The following is a 19,148-nucleotide window of genomic DNA, read 5'->3' on the forward strand; positions in this document are numbered from 1 at the left end:
GCCATAAAAGGGGTTCAGACTGCTTCAGGAGTCAAAGGCAAGCAGAGGAGAGGGGTCCAGGTCGGGGGGCTCAGGTCACCATGAGGGTGGGCGCCTGGAAAGCCTGCTGTCCAGCCCTGTGACCACACCTGGCCCTCAACCAGTCCTGCCCTTGCTGGGGGGGATCAGCAGCGTTGGGACTGGCCGCCTTCTTTTCTTGGCCACCCTAGGGGGTCTGTCACTCACAGCTGACCTGGATTTCTCTGCCCAGGATGACCCACAACCGTGTAAAGACAGGCTGCTGTGCATAAGGACAACTACATCCCCGTGTCTGGCGTTTGCTGCTGCTGTTGGCCGTTGGTTTAACACTCAGGACTTTATGTACGCATTTGAGGAACAAAAGCCCTGAACGTCAGATTTCTTTTTTTCCCAGACACAAGTGTTCCAAGGAGCCTGACTTGAGCCAAACCAGAGTGAAGAGTCTCCACCTTCTCTCCCTCTTGACCGAATGCACGTCCCCACACAAGCAACAACAGCTGGTCCAACCCTGGGCACAGGGTTGGGCGCTTGGACAGGAAACACTGGCGTGGAGGGGACACACGAGCCACAGGACAGGAAGCCATAGTTCGATTCACCACTGGGGGGATGGTGCCTGTTCTCTCTGGGGCGTACTGACACCTCAAATTCTAAACACCTTTGGACCCTGGAATTTTCTTTCTAGGAATGCTTTCTGTTCTAAAGAAAAAAATATGCACACGTATTCTGTTTATAAGAACACTCACTGCAGCTCTGTTTATAAAAGCAAAAAACTACGGGAGCCTGGGTAGCTCAGTCGGCGGAGCATCAGACTTCAGCTTAGGTCATGATCTCACGGTCCGTGAGTTCGAGCCCCGCGTCGGGCTCCGCGCTGACAGCTTGGAGCCTAGAGCCTGCTTCGGATTCTGTGTCTCCCTCTCTCTCTGCCCCTCCCCCACTCACACTCTGTCTCTCTTTCTCTCTCTCTCTCTCTCTCTCCCCCTCTCTCTCAAAACTAAACATTAAAATAAATAAATAAGTAAATAAATAAATGCAAAAAACTAGGAGCAACCTAAATGCCCAATCATGAGGGATCAGTCGAATAACTCAGGTAAATACAGCTGTCATAAGTCATGGTGTAGAAGATTATGGGGGGCAGAAGCGTGCACCACATACACAAAAAGCAAAAAGAGAGGTGGGCAAAGTCATCTGTGGAATACAATCCCATCTGAGTCTTTTCTGATACATACATACACATATAAGTCCAAAGACAAAGGCCGGAAAGATGTACTCTGAAATATTAATGTCGGGATTACGTTATTTTTCCTTTGTGTATACAGGCCGTTTTTCAAATGAGCTTTATTTTATTAGGAAAGAAAGACGGGTTGAAAAACTGAATTCGGGAGGATAACGGCAATTAACAGGGAAGTCTGCCCAAGGCACAGACGTAGCGCAGGAAAATGAGGGGTTCGCTCTGTTGGGAAGGGCCAGGACGGGGGGGTGGGGGGTAGAACTCCCCTGGAGGCTCACGGCAGAGGCGGCTGGGTTTGGAGAAACACCGCGGACTCTGCCGAAGCCACAGGAAGAGCTGGGTAACTACAGCAGAGGGAGAAACATATGCGACGAACAGAAGACACCTGCTGTGTCCCTGAGGCTGGCTCGTCAGCCAGCCGAGGCCAAGGAGGGCCCAGCACCCGGGGCTTGCCCCCGGGGGGCGGGAGCAGCTCACGGCCTCTGCTTCAACGGTCTCCGGGTCCCCTGAGAGCAAGACGTGGGCAGAGCACACACTTAAGGACATAAAAATAAAGGCCCTTGTCTCCCTAATAGATAGAGCGTCTATCAACCAATAAGAAAAACATACCAGAGAAAGAAACGCTCGATGGCCTTTAAAATACATAAAAAGATGCTCCACTTTGCTCATAAAAGAAACGCTCAGTGAAATCACACTTAGATACTATTTTTCACCCACCCGATCGGCAAAATGCAAAAGTTAGAGAACACCCTCTATTGGCAAGACCGTGGGAAGCTCAGATTCTTGTACGTTGTTTGTGGGAATGTAAATTGGTCCAACCCACCCCCGTGGAGGCCAATTTGGGCAGTATCTGTCTAATTACAAATGCATACACTCTCTAAGCCATTCCACTCCCAGCAATTTATGTTACAGACACTGGCACACACGTAAAATGATATTCAAGATTCAAGTGATGGTATTAATTTGCAGCATTGTATGTAAGCATAGAAGACTGAATCAAACCATCTTAAAAAATGTTTTAATACTTACTTTTGGGAGGGAGAGAGAGAGAGAGAGAGAGAGACAGAGTGTGAGTGGGGGAGGGGCAGAGAGAGAGGGAGACACAGAATCCGAAGCAGGCTCCAGGCTCCTGCCATCAGCACAGAGCCCGACTCCGGGCTCGAACTCATGAACTGTGAGATCACGGCCTGAGCCAAAGTCAAGAGTCAGATGCTTAACCGACTGAGCCACCCAGGTGCCCCTGTGGTTGAACATTTAGATGCATCTCAGTCTTGGGGTGCCTGGGTGGCTCAGTCGGTTAAGCATCTGACTCTTGACTTTGGCTCAGATCATGATCTCACAGTTCGTGGGATTGAGCCCCACATCAGGCTCTGCACTGGGATGGTGCTTGGGATTCTCTCTCTCCTCTCTGCCCCCTCCCTCTCTCAAAATAAATAAACTGTAAGAAAAGGAATTTAAAAAAATGTTCAACCACAGGGGATGGGTTGAGTAAGTTGTAATTGCTACCCGGTGGAATATTACCCAGCTGTCACAAGTGATGCAGGAGGGGACAGGAGCGACAGTGGCCACATAGGAGCCTTTGAAAACTCACGCCTTCGTAGAAGCAATGGAAAAAAACGGGCAAAAAACGATCAGAATCAATTTTTTCAGAACTCTGGAAATTAATCAGAGGCCTGCAGCAACCTGGGGAAATGTTTATTCCAGAAAAATGAAGGACTCTCGGTAGGGACAGCATCCCATGGGGTCTTACCCGCCCATCCCGTGTCTCACTCTGCAGCGAGGCACCTGCCAAAGGCCCCACCCCCTTACACCCTCACGGTGGGGGTCAGGGCTTCAGCACATGAATTTGGGGGTGGACACAAGCATTCAGACCACGGCACTGAATGGTTCCACTTCTAGGAGGTCCCAGGAGTAGTCAAATTACAGAGACGAAGAGTAGAAAACCTGGCTGGGTGTCTCTGAAGGAGTTCCTCGAAGCCCACCAAGGCTTTGTGAACTGTTCCCCACCACCCAGACCCGGCAGGGGGCGGGGGGGGGGCTCCTGTCCACTCTGGGTGTGTCTAAACTGCCCACGCTGCCTCTGGCCGGCTCCAGGGACCCCGGATCCGACCTCACATTGGGTAGCCCACTCCCCACCAAGACCCCTCCACTGATGGCCGGTGTGTACTTGGGTTTTGCTCTGCACAAACCTACCCTGATCGTTTTATCACAGCTCGTGTAGTATCCTGCAATCTGCCCTTGGGTCCATACACCGTGAACAACCTTCTGTTTTATCGCACAGAGACGCGATCTGTTCTCGTTAAGGGCTCCGTACTACGTTTTTAACAAAATTATGTCTGTTTGCTTTGTTCTCCTGTGTGCGTTTGGTTTTGTTTACATCTCAGAATTGAATTCATCCATGACCATTATAGAAAATCTGGAAAAGGACGGAAAAGAATTAAAAGGAAAAAATAAAGTCACCAGATAATCCTTCCCTTTGGCGGACACGGGGGCGGCGGTTCCTCTCTGCCTTGGCCGGCGGCCCTGCGCGCCAAAGGATGGGTGGGAGGGAGACAGGAGGGGGGAGGTCCTTGCCGGCTGCTAACACTGTGGTCAAGGCCCACAAACTTAATGGCTCCATCAGTCTGACCCAAACCTCACTGGCTAAAATCCAGATGTTGCCAGGGGCTGGCTCCTCCCCGAGGCCCTAGGGGTGAATCCGTGTCCTTGGCTTTCCAGCGTGTGGAGGCCACACGGTTCCCGGTCCCTTCCTCCAGCCACAAGGAAAGTTCTCCCTCCTCTGCTTGCTAGGACCCTTGTGATTATGCGGGGCTAGTCTGTCCATGTAACCAGTCCGCTGATTTGGGTGAACTTACCTGCCCTTTGCCACGTAACCTAACATGGTCGCGGGACCTGGGGGTTGCGGGCATGGACATCTTTTGGGGGGTGTTAGGCCACCTCCACGGACGGCCTGGCGGGACGCACAGCCAGGCCCCAGGTCCAGGCCTGTGTAGGCGGTCAGTGGGAGAGAGGGACCTGGGGCTCTGGCCACTCCCCTGGACGCAAAAGCAAACTTGGGGGGTGTGGGGAGTCACCATTCGGTAGGATTTACATCATCTGACACCTATCAATTTTTCTTTAGCTGCGTTTGCTCCGTTATATGCCTTAATCATCGACGTCCTGAGTAACTAGCACATTTGGAATCGGGACACTTGGCAACTGGGAGGTGACCTCCGAGTTCCGAAGCCGCGGACTGACACGCGGGCCGGATCGTTCCGTGGAAAGATGCTCAGCCCACGCCCGAAATACAGTTCTGCTTCTACAATCCCCTAAGGCTCCTCCCAGCCTTAAAAAATTCATATGTAGACCCAGAAATTTCACTAACGAGAGTCTCTCCTAAGGAAAGAATTCTAAATATAGAAGAACGCTCTAGCACAAGGGTATCAGAGCAGCATTCCCTGGAAAAGTGGCTAATTAGAGACAACCTAATTGTCCAACGACGGGGGACTAGCAGCGTCCACGTGATGGCAAACCGTACTGTTAGACGGATGGGTCTGGAAGGACAGAAGACGCTTTTATCGTTGCAGGTATAAAGCAAAACCCTACATTGGACGATCGCAGTCTGAGAACGTTTTTTAAAAGCACAGGACGAGGACTCCAAGGACATGAACTAAAATATCAACAGAGGTTCTCTCTGGCTCCTAAGAATATGGGTCATTTCTTTTCCCCTTCTGCTTCTCTGAATTTTCCAAATCTTCTGGGCTCGATAGACACAAGAGGAAAGTTGAACTGAACTGGTCGTGCTAAGTAATTGGGGTGTGAAACGGATCCGGCCCTCGAGCAGGTGTGTGAGTGTGCGTCCCCGTTACAGTAGGGCGAGGGTGTGAACAGGAGTGTGTAAGAGTGTGGGTGCCGGCATGCACACCATGAAATTCGGTGTGGAGGTGGGAGCGACCGTGGGCGAGCGAGCCGGCGCGAGGTGTGTCGGCGCGGGTGTGTGAGCGGAGGGGTGAACTGGCGCGGGTGCCCGTGTGAACACCTGGGTGTGTGACGGCTGGGGGGTTGTGAAGGCAGGTACGCGAGGCAACGTGTGTGGGAACACGCGTGCGCGCGTGTCAGCGGCTGGGTGTGAGCTACGACGTAGGAGGGCATTTGCATGTGAGTGGCCACGTGTGGGTGTGAGGGTGGATCCGCGCTCGCGCTTGTAAGCGGGTGTGAAAGGGTGAGAGAGGGTGGGGCCGGGGTGTGTGCCGCGCGAGTGTGAGCGAGGGCAGCAATCCGCGGGTCCGGGGGTTCCAAGCCTGCACCCCTCTTGCGGGCCTTCCACCTCCTTCCTCACCGGGGTGGGTGGTCGTCAGGGCTTCGCCCAGGCCCCGCTCCTGGCTTTGGCCGACTTCCCCAGGCGGTGCTGCGTGTGGCCCCTGCAGCCGGGGGGCGACAAGGGGCAAAACTCACGATGCGGCAACTTCCCGCGGCTCGGGCCCCAGAGCGGACGGGCAAGGTCCGAGGGAAAGCACCCTTTCCCTTCCGGTGTGGGGCTCCGGGCAGGCCACGCGAACTCCCAGAAGACCCTCGGCTCTGGAAGGTCAGGGCTCCGCGACGCCTTCTCCCCCCGCCGGGAGAGGCAAACAGGGCAACCCACAAACCCTGTGCAAAGCTCTGGGTGGCAACCAAAGCTTATCATTCTTTTTTTTTTAAGGCTTTTATTTATTTGAGAAATAGAGGGAGTAGGGGAGGGGAAGAGAGAGAGAGAGAGAGAGAGAGAGAGAGAACATCCCAAGCAGGCTCTGCGCCATCAGCACGGAGCCCAACATGGGACTCGATCCCACGAACTGTGAGATCGTGACCTGAGCAGAAATCAAGAGTCAGACGCTTCAACGACTGAGCCCCCCGGCCGCCCCCAAAGCTTGTCATTCTCGCCATCCCTCCCTCCTCCAGCCTCGACTCCTGACACTTCCAGCGCAAACCCCCACAGGCTCTTTCACAAGAACAGCTTTACTTGAGGTCGTTTGGATGGGTTTTTTTGAGGCTCAGCCTGCAGACAGAGGCCAGGCCGCTTCACACCCCGTCAAGCCCGGGGGGCCATGCAGACCTCTTCACGTCCCACTGCCCCCAGCGGCACAGTGCTCCCACAAACCAGGGGTATCTGCCGAGGAGGCCCCCGGGAAGCAGGCGTCCTCCCAGGCTCGGCGGGTCCCTCCTCCTCCACGGCAACCCGCGAGGCGGGGTGAGGTTGGCCGGGGAAGCCAACGGCCCGGGGGGACAACGGCCCCGCATGCAGGCACCCTCCCCTGACCACGAGGCACTTGCTAAAAACGCCACACTGGGCTCCCGTTCCACACGCTCTGCGAGTGACACCTCCCTCAGCGTGACTCCCACCGGGGGCTGCGACGGCGCATCCCCTTCCCTTGGATCTGGCGGACCCATGACCGTCGCAGTGAACGGAGTGTATGGAGGTGACGCTACGGGATGTCCAAGGCTAGGGCACAGCGTCTGGGTTTCCTGGGGACCCGGCCACTGTGCTGTGAGGAAACCCAAGCAGCCCACGTGGAGAGACCACATGGAGAGGCCACACGCAGGCAATCCTGCCACAGGCCCAGCTGAGGTCCCGGTCGACGGCCTGCATCAACCACCGTCACCTAAGAGGCCTCTGGAAGATTCCAGCCGCCGGAAGAGGCTCCGGGCACCGGGGAACTGGGGCAAGGCACCACGCCACGCCCTGTCCAAACACCTGCCCCACGGAAGCCACGAGCATCCCCCAACTGCTCGTCTACACCCAGGCCGTGGTTTCCCGCACTGGCTCCGCCCTCCGCCACTCACCTGTCACCCTAACCACCGGGTCACACGCGTGTCTGAAGCACGGGCTGCCGGATTTCTCGCTCCTACGCCCACCCGCCCTGGCCTCTCCGCCTCGGCTGGCACCTTCCACCCCGTCCACGCTGCAGCCACAGCCCCTTCCCACAGCCCTGGTCTGCTGCCGGATATTTTGGCCTGAAACACGCTGCAAATAAGCCCGTCCCAGAAGCACGAATCCAGTCACTCCTCTGCGGTCCCCAGCGTCCTCAGACTCCCAGAGCCGGGGGCTGGGGGACAGAGTCTCAGTGTGGGAAGATGGAAAGTTCTGGAGCGGGATGGTGGTGATGGCTGCACAAAAGTGTGAATGTGCTCAGTGCCCCTGAACTGCACACTTAGAAATGGTTAAGGTAGTGATTTTGTTATATATATATATATATATATATATATATATATATATATATATATTACCACAATTAAAAATACGTATACAGGGGCACTTGGGTGGCTCAGTCGGTTAAGCCTCTGACTTCGGCTCAGGTCATGATCTTACCGCTTCTAAGTCTGAGCCCCGCATCAGGCTCTGTGCTGACGGCTCGGAGCCGGGAGCCTGCTTCGGATTCTGTGTCTCCCTCTCTCTCTGCCCCTCCCTCGATCACGCTCTCTCTCTCTCTCAAAAATAAACACTAAAAAAACTTTTTAAAAAAGATAAGGAAACGCATTTTTAAAACTTAAAACATACACATACACACACACGTATATAATATAAACAAAACGGACATGGTCCCCACGGCCCCTGGATAACACCTATGGCAGGCAGTCACCAGGCACTGCCAGAGCCCAAGCCACCACTGGGGAGCAGAGAGCGGCTTCAGGCCACGCCGTGTCCGTGTCCTGCCTGCCTGGCCACCTCCCTCCCCAGCACGCGTGAACTGACCCAGCAGCTTCCTCCGGGGAGCCCCGGGCAGCCTCCGGATCCTCCGCCAGGTCTCACGTGTCCGTCCCGGTCACCCCAACGTCAGAACAGCCGTGGGTGATTGGTGCCCCCCGCCCCCCGGGGGTGGGGAGGGTCCCTCCCGGAAGGACTGCATGGCCACCCGTCTTTCGAAATCAAGTCCACTTTATTTGAAACTTTTCACATGCCACAAGTTTACATGAAAATACCCATTCAAAATGTCATTTGGACACAAAATTCAGGAGTGGGCATCACCAGACGGATAAGGAGGTCTGTGTGGAAAGGCAGGTGACACATATTTGGTCACTTAGCACCTGGTCACCACATACCGTGAGACCCCCTGCCAGCTCCCCCCACACCCCCTCGGAAACGTGCCGAGCTCAACGGCTCCGGGTCGGCCGCGCGGGGACAGGCAGTGGTCGGCCGGCAGAGGGGCGGCTGGTGCCAGCGCTGGAGACCCCACCTGCGCCACGGTGTCACGTGGCCCCCCACCCACCCGCTCCAGTTCACACTGTTAGGACTCCACGGGAAACTATTCCCTCGTCGGGTCTGGCAGCTTCTGGCGCAGACTGAGCCTCCCAGGTGGTGAGTTTGGCTCCCTGACCTCACAGCGACAAGCAGCCCCGGGCCCCCCACGTTCCCCATCTGGCTGGCCCGGAGAGGACCCTGTGACGTCAACGCAACGCCCCACACTCCCGTGGTTTCTGGAAGAGTTCCAGAAAGCAGACATTCAGGTGACACCACCCGGCCTGTACCCGAGACCTTAGACATTTACTTGCCCCGTGAGAATTCTGCGCCCCCGACACGGAGAAGACAGGCGAGCACCGCACGGGCACCGAGCCCCTGCCACGTGACCCCGTCCCCTCCTGCCCAAGCAGGGGAGGAGGTTCAGGGCCAAGGCCACGAGAACTTCGGGCGCCCGTCCTCCTTCCACATCTCCATTGCCTCAGGTTTTCTGGCCGAAACCGCCGAAATCTCCCACCGTTGGCCTCACCGATTTCTCACGTCACAGTATTTCTTCTTACAAAGTCTCAGCAATTCTCAAACCTCCAAGGAGCAAATAACAAGGGCAAGAGGAAGCGGGAGGCTGCCCGCTGCCCCAGGGCCACTCAGAGGTCGTGAGGGTGGGTCCACAGGGCAGGGTCCCCGTCCTGCAAGGTGGGGAGAGGTCGCGGGGTCACTGCCTTCTTGGCACAGACTCCGGGAGGGCCGCTGGCATGATCAGGATGGCACGTGCTGGTTTCAGACCCTCGTGGGCCCATAGACATCCGGGTCCTCCGGCTCCTGCGGCCCTGCTCCCCTGGGCCCGCTCTCCTGGCCAGAACCCGCCACGTTCGTCCTCCCGTCCGATGGCCCACAGCCGGGGGTCCCCGTGCAGAGGTGGTTGAGGGGGCATTGCCCCCAACACCCAGCCTTGCAGAGCCACCCGAGGTGCATGGGGCATCATCCAGGTCCCATCCTGGGCCACAGTCGCCGGCCCGAGCAGAGCACACCCTCCAGCCTGGTGGACACGTGGGCCCAGACCCGTGAATCGTTGGGTCCTCAGAAGGGTAGCTGCCAGGCAGGGATAAGGTCTGCCCCCCAGTCATTTGACAGAGTGAAGAGTCCCCAGTCCAGCCTCCTTGGGCTCGGAAATGAAAATACTCGCATGTGACAATGAAAAGCCAATGGCAGGGAAGGGAGCCCGCGGGCCTCTGCTCTCCTGGCGCTCCGGATGCCTCCCCCCGCCCCCCCCACCCCCGGAGCACCTTCAGACGCTCCGGCCAGGGGCTTTGGTGGCGTGGCAGCAAAGTCAGGGCCCGGGGAGCAGCACGGCCGGGCCAGGAGAGGAGCGAGAGGAGTGAGCCGCCGGGTCCAGGGGCGAGCTGGGCCCAGGAGGGAGGAGCGGCCGTGGGAGGGCAAGGGGGCTTCTGTTTCAACAGGGATAAATGCCCCGATCTCTCCTCCCTCACTGTCATTCCCACCTTGTCCCCGGGCCACTTTCTCTCTCTCTCACACCCACACACACTCACGCGCACACGTGCACACATGCACACTCGATCCCATGCAGAGGCGAGCACACGGCAGACGACACTCACGCGTGTGCGCACAGATGGACACGTGTGCGCGTGCACACGCAGCCACCGGTGCTGACCAGGCCCCTCTCAGCAGGCAGCATATGGTCCGCACTTAACAGCCCAGTTCTGCCAAGTGGGGACCATTAGGGTGGGTTCTTTTCCCAGCATAAAATGCTGCAGAATATAAATTGCAATTAACGCTGCTGCCAAAATGGCACTTAGCGCGAACAAGCACATTATTAACATCTGGTGGATCCTGTCTCGGGTGTCGAAGCAGCGAAATTCTCGCCCTAAGTAGAAGAACGGTTACGGGGGACGCTAACAATACAAGGTCTACTGTTTGGGGGCCGTTTTCCACGGCAGCTCTTGCCCCAGCCTCCGGTGAACGGCCCCTCCCAGCCTGTCGGTGGGCGTAAGCAATGCCGCTGGTTGAAACTGCTTGCTCAGGACAACGGCCGTCCAGGCCGGCGCGTGAACACACGATCGCAGCCTCTGGACAAAGCGCGTTCTCCAGCCTGAGCCCAGGTTGCTCTGAAGGAGACCAGGGCACCCAGAGCCACCCAGGGCCCTGGGCCACCTCCCTCCCGGGTCACACCTCCCTAGCGGTCAGGCCTCGACCAGACACACTCCTGCACTGAGCACGCTTGCCTGCGGGTCTCTAGGCACCGCCTGAAAGAAATGTCCCCAAACTGGGGAGGGGAGGTGCTCCCACCAACTCTCAGACCCTCATCTACGGCCACGTGGCCCCCTAGGGACCTCAGCCCTGTCTCTCCGGGGCCCAGGGCGGTCTGTCCCTCAGCCTGCAAGGCCAGGCATGGCTTTCAGACTGCATCGGGACCTCCAAGGTGAAGGCTGCAGGGCATTCACCTGCAGACAGCCTGCAGACCAGTCCCTCTGGCCAGGCTGCAGAGAACTGCCAGCTGCAGCCTGGGGCAAGGAAAGGGCGTGCAAACCACCCCCCTCCAGCCACGCAGACCCCATCCACTCAGACAGGGGAGGGGAGAGCAACCAAAGTTGCTGGGATGGGCAGAGGCTGTGGACAGACTGTTTCTCCCAGGGCCCTGACCCCAGGCCTGCTTGATTCCTGCAGCTGCTGTCTGCCCCCTCCAGCCCCTCAGCCCGGCGGGGTCGGAGGCTACTGAACCGTTTGCCCCTCACGAATCCAGGGAAGGAAAGGCGAATGAAAAGCCCAGGGACCTGGTCTTCTAGTAGATCAACTGTAGGACACGCTACACAGAACGGGGGAGTGGGGGAGACCGTCACCACAGAAACCAAGCGGGAAGACGGCCGGGCTGGGGGCCGGAAAGCAGATGACAGCCAGGATGGGCCCCGGCAGCATGAGCAGGGCCCGGTGGGTTCTGTGCCCCTGGCCCAGAGCACAAGGCCGCCTCCACAGACTGGCCTGCCCCTGGCTGGAAGGTGCCCGGCATCCCCCCCAAGTCTCCAGGAGCATCGCCAAGGGCAGTGGGGCCGGACTCTCTGGGTAAAAGGAAACCAACCATAGCCCCTCAGAAGCTCCCGGATGAGGGGCCGACGGCTCCGGGGGAGTCTTGCAGTCGAGAAGGCAGAGGCAGTGGGCTCCACACAGGGAGCGAGGCCCTGGACGCTGGGCAGTCGCTCCCCACTTTTGGAATAGCTGCACTGAATTTTTTAAAGTGCTAAATAAAGCTATATGAAACGGGGTAATTTGATCCCTCCTCTGGCCTTAAATGTCCTTCCTAACTTTTAATATTTCAGGTTGCTTTAATGAAGTCAGGTGTATCTGTACGTTCCCAGAAACACGGGGCTTCAAGGGGGCTGCAGGTTTTAAAGCCGAATGTCATGACGGCCGTATGGCAGGCCAGACCCCAGGCCGTACCCCGCAATCCCAGCCCCGGGGGGCCCTGCCCAGCCAGCGGCCCTGAACTTGGCTGACGCCGTCTGCCTGGAAACATACTGGGGACATTACTGGGTTAAAACGTGTCTTACTGGGAAAAAGAAGCCCAAACGTGCAGCCACAAAACCTGTGAGCTCCCAGCTGGCCCGAGGGAAGGAGAGCGCGGTTACCAGCAGCTTCGTCGTGTCACAGGGTAAGCCGAGTCACCCTCACAGGCACCCGCGCCGCCCCTCCACAGAGCCTGACGGCAGGTGGCCAGGAACACACGCACAGACGGACGCTCTGGAGGGCTGAAGTAGCAGTGGGGGCAGCCCTGGGGGCCTCATCAGGGCCCCCAGGAGCCGGCGCCCCGTGATGGACGCGGGTCTCAGGTCAACACCCACGTGGGGCCCTGCAGGTCGCCCCGGCAGCCGGGTCTTCCTTCTCATCCTCCTCACGGATCTGAACCCATGATTCAGTGAGGGCCAAGAGAAAGCGAGAGGAAGCCCCGGGGGGGGCCTGGGGGTGGTGGGTGCACAGGACGGCTGGGCGGAGGGGGCTTTCTTCGTCTTGTGACCCAAAAGGCCCTGGCGTCCGGCAGGGGCAGGCGGTGGGCAGGAGCGGCGAGGCCACGTGCCCACTCGGGGCAGTCCCGCTTCCTGGCCCAGGAGACGGACAGAGGCGACAGCGGCAGGCGAGAGGCTTGGCTGACGGAAGCAGCTTCGGCCAGTGCGAGCTGAACCTGTCACCACCACAAGTTCGGTGGCTCCTCGGCCACTCTGCTTTTAAATAAGGTGATCTCATCCAGGTGCACCATGGGGACGTCCCGGATGACATTGGTCAGGCCCTCGTGGAGCAGAGGGAAGATGACGACATTCAGCGCGGGCCGCTCAGCCTGGAAACTGAACCAGAGGCAAGCCGTTAGCGGGGCCCTGTGGAGGTGGGCGCCGCGGGGGCAAGGCGCAGGGCTGCAGGGGGAAGGCGCAGGGCTGAGCCAGCCCACCCACCAGCAGAAATGGGCCTCCGGGAGCAGCGGGGCGGGGGGCAGCCAGAGGGAAAGCCACCGACTTAGGGTGGTGGCACTTCTGTGGGGTTCACAGGAGACACCCAGACACCCATTCTCCTGCCAGGGGAGGGACCAGGAGAGCGGCCTGTCGGAACAGGCCATCGCATTCCTACACAGTGGGGGCTCCTGGGAGCTGCAGAAGCCACGCCTGGCCAGGACAACACCCGCAGGGGGTGGAGAAAGAAATGGCAGCCAAACCTGCCTGCCCACAGGCCACCCTGTGGGCACAGAACCCCCCAAGTCAGATGAGGCGGCCCTCTGCCCGGCCCTGCTGCTGGGAGCCACAAGCCCTCACCTGAAGTCATGACTAAGGGGGGTCAGATTTCCTCCCCACCCTCCCCACCCCACAGAGGGGGGCAGTCTGCCCTGCCCACAGCACACAGGAAGCATCCAATTGCCACGGAAAGTCTCGGGTCACCCTCCCCGGGGCCCCGCGTGGACAGCCAGCGGGGTGACCAGCCCCCATCACCCTGGCCGTGGGGCCCCTCCCTCCCTACTTAGAGCAAAGTCCCTGTTGGTACCCGCCCACTCCGCACAGTGGCCAAGAGACAAAACACAAGTGGCTGCAGAAGCCCCAGAAAGGCAACACGCTGGTCCCTACGGAGTGAGACAAAAGACCTCCAGACCCCAGAGCGACTCTGGTTCTGGAAGAAAGGCCCGTCCCACGGGTCTCAAGGGGCAAGAGATGCAAAGGTGCCCACAGGACAGGGAACCTGGGCATCTGGCAAAACAAAGGCAACTCCCCTACAGCCCCGGGACTGCTGAAAGGGACCAGGAAACCGCGGCCCCAGCCCTCCCTGGGGTCCCCAGTGGACACAGTGATGGATTTACGACACATGGAAAGTAAATGCCAGAAAGGTACTCATAAAGCTGGATGCTTTGGCAATAAAGATGCCAAGAAAATGCCTCCCAGTTCCGCATTCAGTGGCCTGCTCGCGGGCAACGGTGTCTGTGACCGTGAACCTCAAGGCAAGTCCTTGCCTGCAAACCCGCCGCGCAACTGACTTGAAACAAAATATCCTCGGATGTGGGATGTGCCTGCAAAGACTCCCCTGCCGCCAGCCTGCCTTCCCGAGGCAGCGTCACCCCAGGCTCTTCACAAGCTGCTGTCAGGATGCTAACGGGGGATTAATTTCTCACCCAGAGCCAGGACAGGAATGCAGCTGCCTGCCCGGCTTTGCTCCGGGTGGCCGCCCAGGTGGCCGGGCCCAGCAGCACTTGGGGCCGCACACAGAAGGTCCCCGGGGCCACGGGCAGACGTGCTACCACCACAACTGAACCCCACGGCCTTCCCTCTCTCAGTTCACACCTGGATTCACGTGGACTTGGACAGAGCTCCGGGAGCACACCCACAGTCGCGGTCTCTGCAAAGCCCCTCCCTGGGCCTCAAGAAGCCCGTGCTTTTTCAGCCACAGCCTCAGGGCCCCTTCAGGGCATTGCCCCCGCTGGCCAGCCCGGCCTGGGACACTACTGGACATCACACAGCACGCGGGCCTCGCCCAGAGCGAAGACGTGGTGACAAGTGGGAAGACGGCAATCACTCGCGTCCAAGGGCAGGGCTGGGGCTGCCTTTGGGGGTGGAGGGGGCCCCACGGGTGAAGGCAAGTCCTTGATAGGGCAGGGGTGGCGGGGGGGCTTGTGTGATCCGTTCTGCTCCCTGTACCCTGCCACATAACTTGCTTACGTGCTACAATGTTCTTTTGCATGATGCAAATATAGTTTGAAATTCAAGTAAACAGATCCAGTGAATTAAAACTTCTGGCTACCCGCGTTCAGAAGCCACACTATGGAGGACAGGTCACCCCTCAGAACCTCTCCCCTGCTCAGGGCCAGTTGCGTTGCTAACCATAAAGGCCCAAGGCCGAGCTTCTGGTCCTGAGTCACGGAGGGCGAGAGCCAGCCCCCGAAGGTCAATGGGCTTGCCCCCAGGTGTCACCCTGAGGTACCCTGAGGAGGTCTCCGGTCGCGGTCCTCAGGCCCGGCTACGCCCCGTGCTGTCCTGGGAGGCAACGCCAGCCCGGGACAGGCATCGGGCAGATCACAAGGCAGGTGCCCTGGCCTTCCCGGAGCTGCACTAGCGGAAACCTCACCGAGGAACAGAGGGACCCACACGCGGAGGGAGGCCTGCTCACGTGTCCTAACGCCGGCACCTGTGAGCTCGGCCGCCGGGCTCCCACCAGGAGCAGTGACAAGTGACAGCAGAGGCAGGGAGGGGACCCCACAAGAAGCAGGAGAACCAGGGGTCACGGTGGATGGGGCAGAAAGCCTGCCCTTCCTGGAGGGCCGGAGGACGATGCTTTAGGAAAGGTAAACTATATTTACTCTCCACCATTTAGAGTGGCTGGAAGGAAAGAAAAATTCTACCTGAGGCTGTTGCACACACACCAGGAGTATTTAAACGGCGCCTTCAGCCACCCAAAAGGCTCAGGACCCAAAATGCCTTCTCTGCACGCTCTCGAAGCAGAAGAAATGTTTCACTTCTAAACCACTGCTCTGTTTAAAGAGAAAATACGACAGAAACCGTACAGGAGAGCGCAGAGGCCCGGGCACCGCCTCGGCCGGGCCAGCCGCCCGCCTCGCCACCTCACGTGCGTCTTGCTGTCGTCCTGAATGTGCTCGTTCTAGACGTGGCTTAGGGGACACGGCAAAACGTACATGACCTGGGTCAGGTTTGTTGTGCTTGTTCCAGTCCTTGACATCTTTATGTTCAACAAGGACACGGCACGGCCACAGCAGCGGGACCGTGTGCACTCTGGCCTGACGGAGACGGGCGCCCAGCACGCCGGCGGGCATCGCCCAGGTGCACACACGCAGGGGCCTTTCCTCTTACTACCGTGTTGATAAACGTCAGCTAACGTGGTACAATTATCTCTGTGTTTTGAATTGTTTCCTCAGAATAAATCCCAGAAACAGGGTTACTGGGTCAAAATGTATGAACACTTTTACACCTCAAAGGACAAGGCTGTAACGACCTCAGACAGCAGTGAGGGCCACGGTGAGGAGCCCGCAGGCTGACCCACCCACCCTCAGGGGGTCAGGAGAACACTGTTCCAGCACGATCAAGGTGGAGAACAGCTGGGGGCTCCCCAATCAGCTAGGGCACCTTCGTCCTGTGAGCCCACTACGCATCGGCCCGCGGCCCTTTCGGAGAAGCGGACAGAACGGGCCTGGACTCCGTGCTCATCACCAGCACGAGCAGACAACCCAGGGGCTCTGCACAGTGACCACGCTGGAACCGGCTCTGGGCCCGACTCCAGAGTGAGGGAGGGACCCTGGGACCTCACGGCCTGCATGTGCCACGGAGGCGGGAAGGGCTCCTGGAGGAGCAGGCCGGATGCAGCCTGGAGGCAGAACTGGTTCTATCAGCTTCGAAACACCCGCCGGGTGTGCTTCTTTGCAGAGAAACTAGAAGCAACATTGAGACTCACAGCCTCTTCCCCCCAAGGTGAAGGTCTTCTAGAAAAGCCAAAGTGGGAAGATAGATCGGAGAAGCCACCCATATGGTAATAACAGTCTTCAAGAAGCACGAAGACAGACGGCAAAAATTAGTGAAACCTGCAACAGGGAGGAGAGAAGGGACTTTTGTCAGAGTCCACAGAACTGAGACGCTGCTCTAGGGAGCAGTACGGGCACACTGCCGAGCTCCTGGACGATCCCACAGATGCCCAGCGCCAACCTCGGAGTGGCCCGGGTTCTGCCTGCGGGTCCTCCCCTCGTGGCCACGGAGTACCCCAGGAGAGACTAGACCTTTCCGGTCTCCTGCCCACCAGCCGGTGCAGCCACAGCCCGCTATGGGGTACTGGGCCTCGTGCCGCCACTCGGGTGGCCTGGACAACGTGGACCACGGGAGATTTTAATCACTGAACCATCTTCTACACTGATCGGCAGCGTGGGGCTCCAGTCTGGCCCCTGACGTGGCTCTCCACCCCACGCCGGCCGGCAGCTACAGCGGGTCCCACGGCACCTGGCCCAAGGCCTGCCCGCTCCCAGATCCAGCCCCTTGGGCCTCCCCCACAAACGGAGCCAGAACTCACCAGCCTCCTAGCTGTGAGGCAAGGCCAAGGGCTCCCCCCGGCTGAGCCCGAGAAGCAAAGCCCTGCTGGCCTGGTCCTTTTCCGGGTCACATGCGGATCGGCATTCCAGGTGGGAATGACGAAATCCTCCCAGAAACCTGCCTGGAAACCGTAGTGAGGCAACGCCATTCACGGTGGAGCTCAACTGCCCCTTTACCAGCAATTAAGGTTGCAAAACAGCGCTAATTCTGAATTTTAAAATCCACTTTCAATTCTAACGCTCCCAAGGTTCCCCAGACTCGAACAATTGATCGCTCCATCTGTAAACTTTACTCGTTTCTAAACACGTTTCCAGAACACAAATGCAGACGGAGCCCCGTGGCACAGGGGTGCGGGCGGCCCGGCCCCCAGGGCCCAGCACCAGCCGGGAAGGAGCTCACGGGCTCGGGGCAGGGTCGGGGAACGTCCCTCCGGCTCGGGCGGCTAGGAACTTGCAGCGAACCGCCTGCCGACCTCACAGGCCCACATTCCTCGCCAGCACAAGACTCTCCAGGACACCTGGGGGAAGGAATTTCCACACAGGCCTCGCAGGCAGAGACGTGACCCCGTCTCGTGGAATGTCCGATCCGAGGCGCAGAGGCTCAGGGGGGGCGGAGGACATCGCCTGCCCCTGCCCGGGGTCGGGGTTCCCGACATTCCTGAAAAAGGAGGCTGCCCCACTCTGGCTCGAGACCCCTCAGGATGACAAACGACAGAGGTCAGTGACAAGTAAACACGCGCGCGGCCTGGAAAGACCAGGGATGGGCGTGGCCCCCGGGGCACTGGCGCCTGGAACGCCACCACCTTCTGGAAAGTACCCGGCTGAGTCTCAGAACCAGCACGTCCTCACATCAGACACCTCTAGCAACAGACAGGTGACGCCTGAGGGCACAAGCCCCTTCTGCCCCGCTGTCTTGCTTCCCTGAGTGCCCCTGCCACGGAGACAGGGCACGCGGGGGATCATGTGAGCAGCAGAGGGCCCCTGACTCTCAGGATGACCGGGACAGTCCCCAACCTCACGGAGCCGGGCTGCCCCATCTGCAGAGCAGAAGGTCCGGCCGCCGCCCATGTAACATTCACCAGGGCGGGCACAGAGTCGGTGAGACGGTATTTTAGACCGGAAACTCAGCTCAGACAGAAGAGTGACTTGAAGTCACAGAGCCAGTAAGTGAAGAGGCCACAGCGTGAGCCCAGCTGATGGGATCTGAGGGCACAAGGTAGGGCTGAGCTCAGCAGGATGCCACACAGACTAAAGCAAGCTGCCGTCACTCTGTATGGGACGCCAAGAACACTGGAGGGCTGACACGGCCCTCGCCCACCCCCCGGGGGCCACGAGGCCTCGCAGGAAGCTTCCAGGAAGGGCAGAGTCAAAGAAAACCAGAAAAGCTGACAGCCCCCTGGAAGGAGCCCTCCCCACCCGGTACGAGGCCAGGGGACAGCGGACAGCAGAGCTGTGGCTTGGTGTGCGGCTCAGACCTGAAAAGTCAAAGGACAGTCCCGCCACGGGGGAAGGGCCGCGCCGCCCGGCTCCTCACCAGGCTGACCGGGGCCCAGACAGAGGGGCAGCCGGGCGCTACTAACCTGGCGGGGACAGGACTCCGGGTCTCTAGGAGAGACAGCAAACGGAACCGACAGGCAAGGTGTCTGAGGCCAGGAGGGAATTGGGGGCAAACAGCCGACCCCGTGAAGCCGGGGTGTGCCCGTGGTGGGAGGAGGGCGGCAGGCGGGAAAGCTTCATCCCGCTCCCCGGAGGGGCCCCGAGAGCCCCGGGCCCACAGGCGTCGCTGCCCCACGGCACCGTCCGAGCTCTAAACCCAGACCCGACGATGGGAACACCAGAGGACCCAAAGTGGGGGAAGGTGCAGAAGAAGCCCCCCAAACCCAGAGGGGCGGACGCCACAGAGGTCAGAGAAAGGCCCGAGTGTTTAGCGTTTCAAACTTGAAAGAGCAAAGAACAGAAAATAAGAGAGAACAGATGCCTGTCAGGACGCTGCGCTTGGTGTGGCACACACATCGCCACCGCCGTTGTGACTGTGTCTGGTACGGTCACAAACCCGCCTCCCAACTGAGGAAACTGAGGCAGCCTGAGAGGCAGGGCTGGGCTCCAAGCCCAAGTCCCGATGCCACCCCCACAAAGGGCACCAC

General features: G+C 59.0%; 1 protein-coding gene across 5 annotated transcripts in view; it reads right to left on the bottom strand.

The window, feature by feature from the left end:
- FBXL18 (F-box and leucine rich repeat protein 18) overlaps positions 1–19,148 on the bottom strand; it is an 80,162-nt gene that overhangs the window by 28,280 nt on the left and 32,734 nt on the right. For 2 of the 5 annotated variants that reach the window (XR_006708473.1, XR_006708471.1), the window contains 2 exons: positions 8,470–12,787; positions 1,337–1,781 (listed from right to left, as the gene is read on the bottom strand). The exons of 2 other annotated variants lie outside the window; for them this stretch is intronic. Coding sequence is in view for 1 of the 3 variants with exons in the window: in XM_045462437.1 (XP_045318393.1) it covers positions 12,631–12,787 (157 nt within the window). In the remaining 2 variants the exon portion in view is untranslated. Of the gene's footprint in view, positions 1–1,336; positions 1,782–8,120; positions 12,788–19,148 lie in introns of those variants that run through there. One more of the 5 variants, XM_045462437.1, reaches the window with a different exon arrangement.

This window comes from Leopardus geoffroyi, chromosome E3, assembly GCF_018350155.1.
Source record: "Leopardus geoffroyi isolate Oge1 chromosome E3, O.geoffroyi_Oge1_pat1.0, whole genome shotgun sequence".
Classification (NCBI taxonomy): domain Eukaryota; kingdom Metazoa; phylum Chordata; class Mammalia; order Carnivora; family Felidae; genus Leopardus; species Leopardus geoffroyi.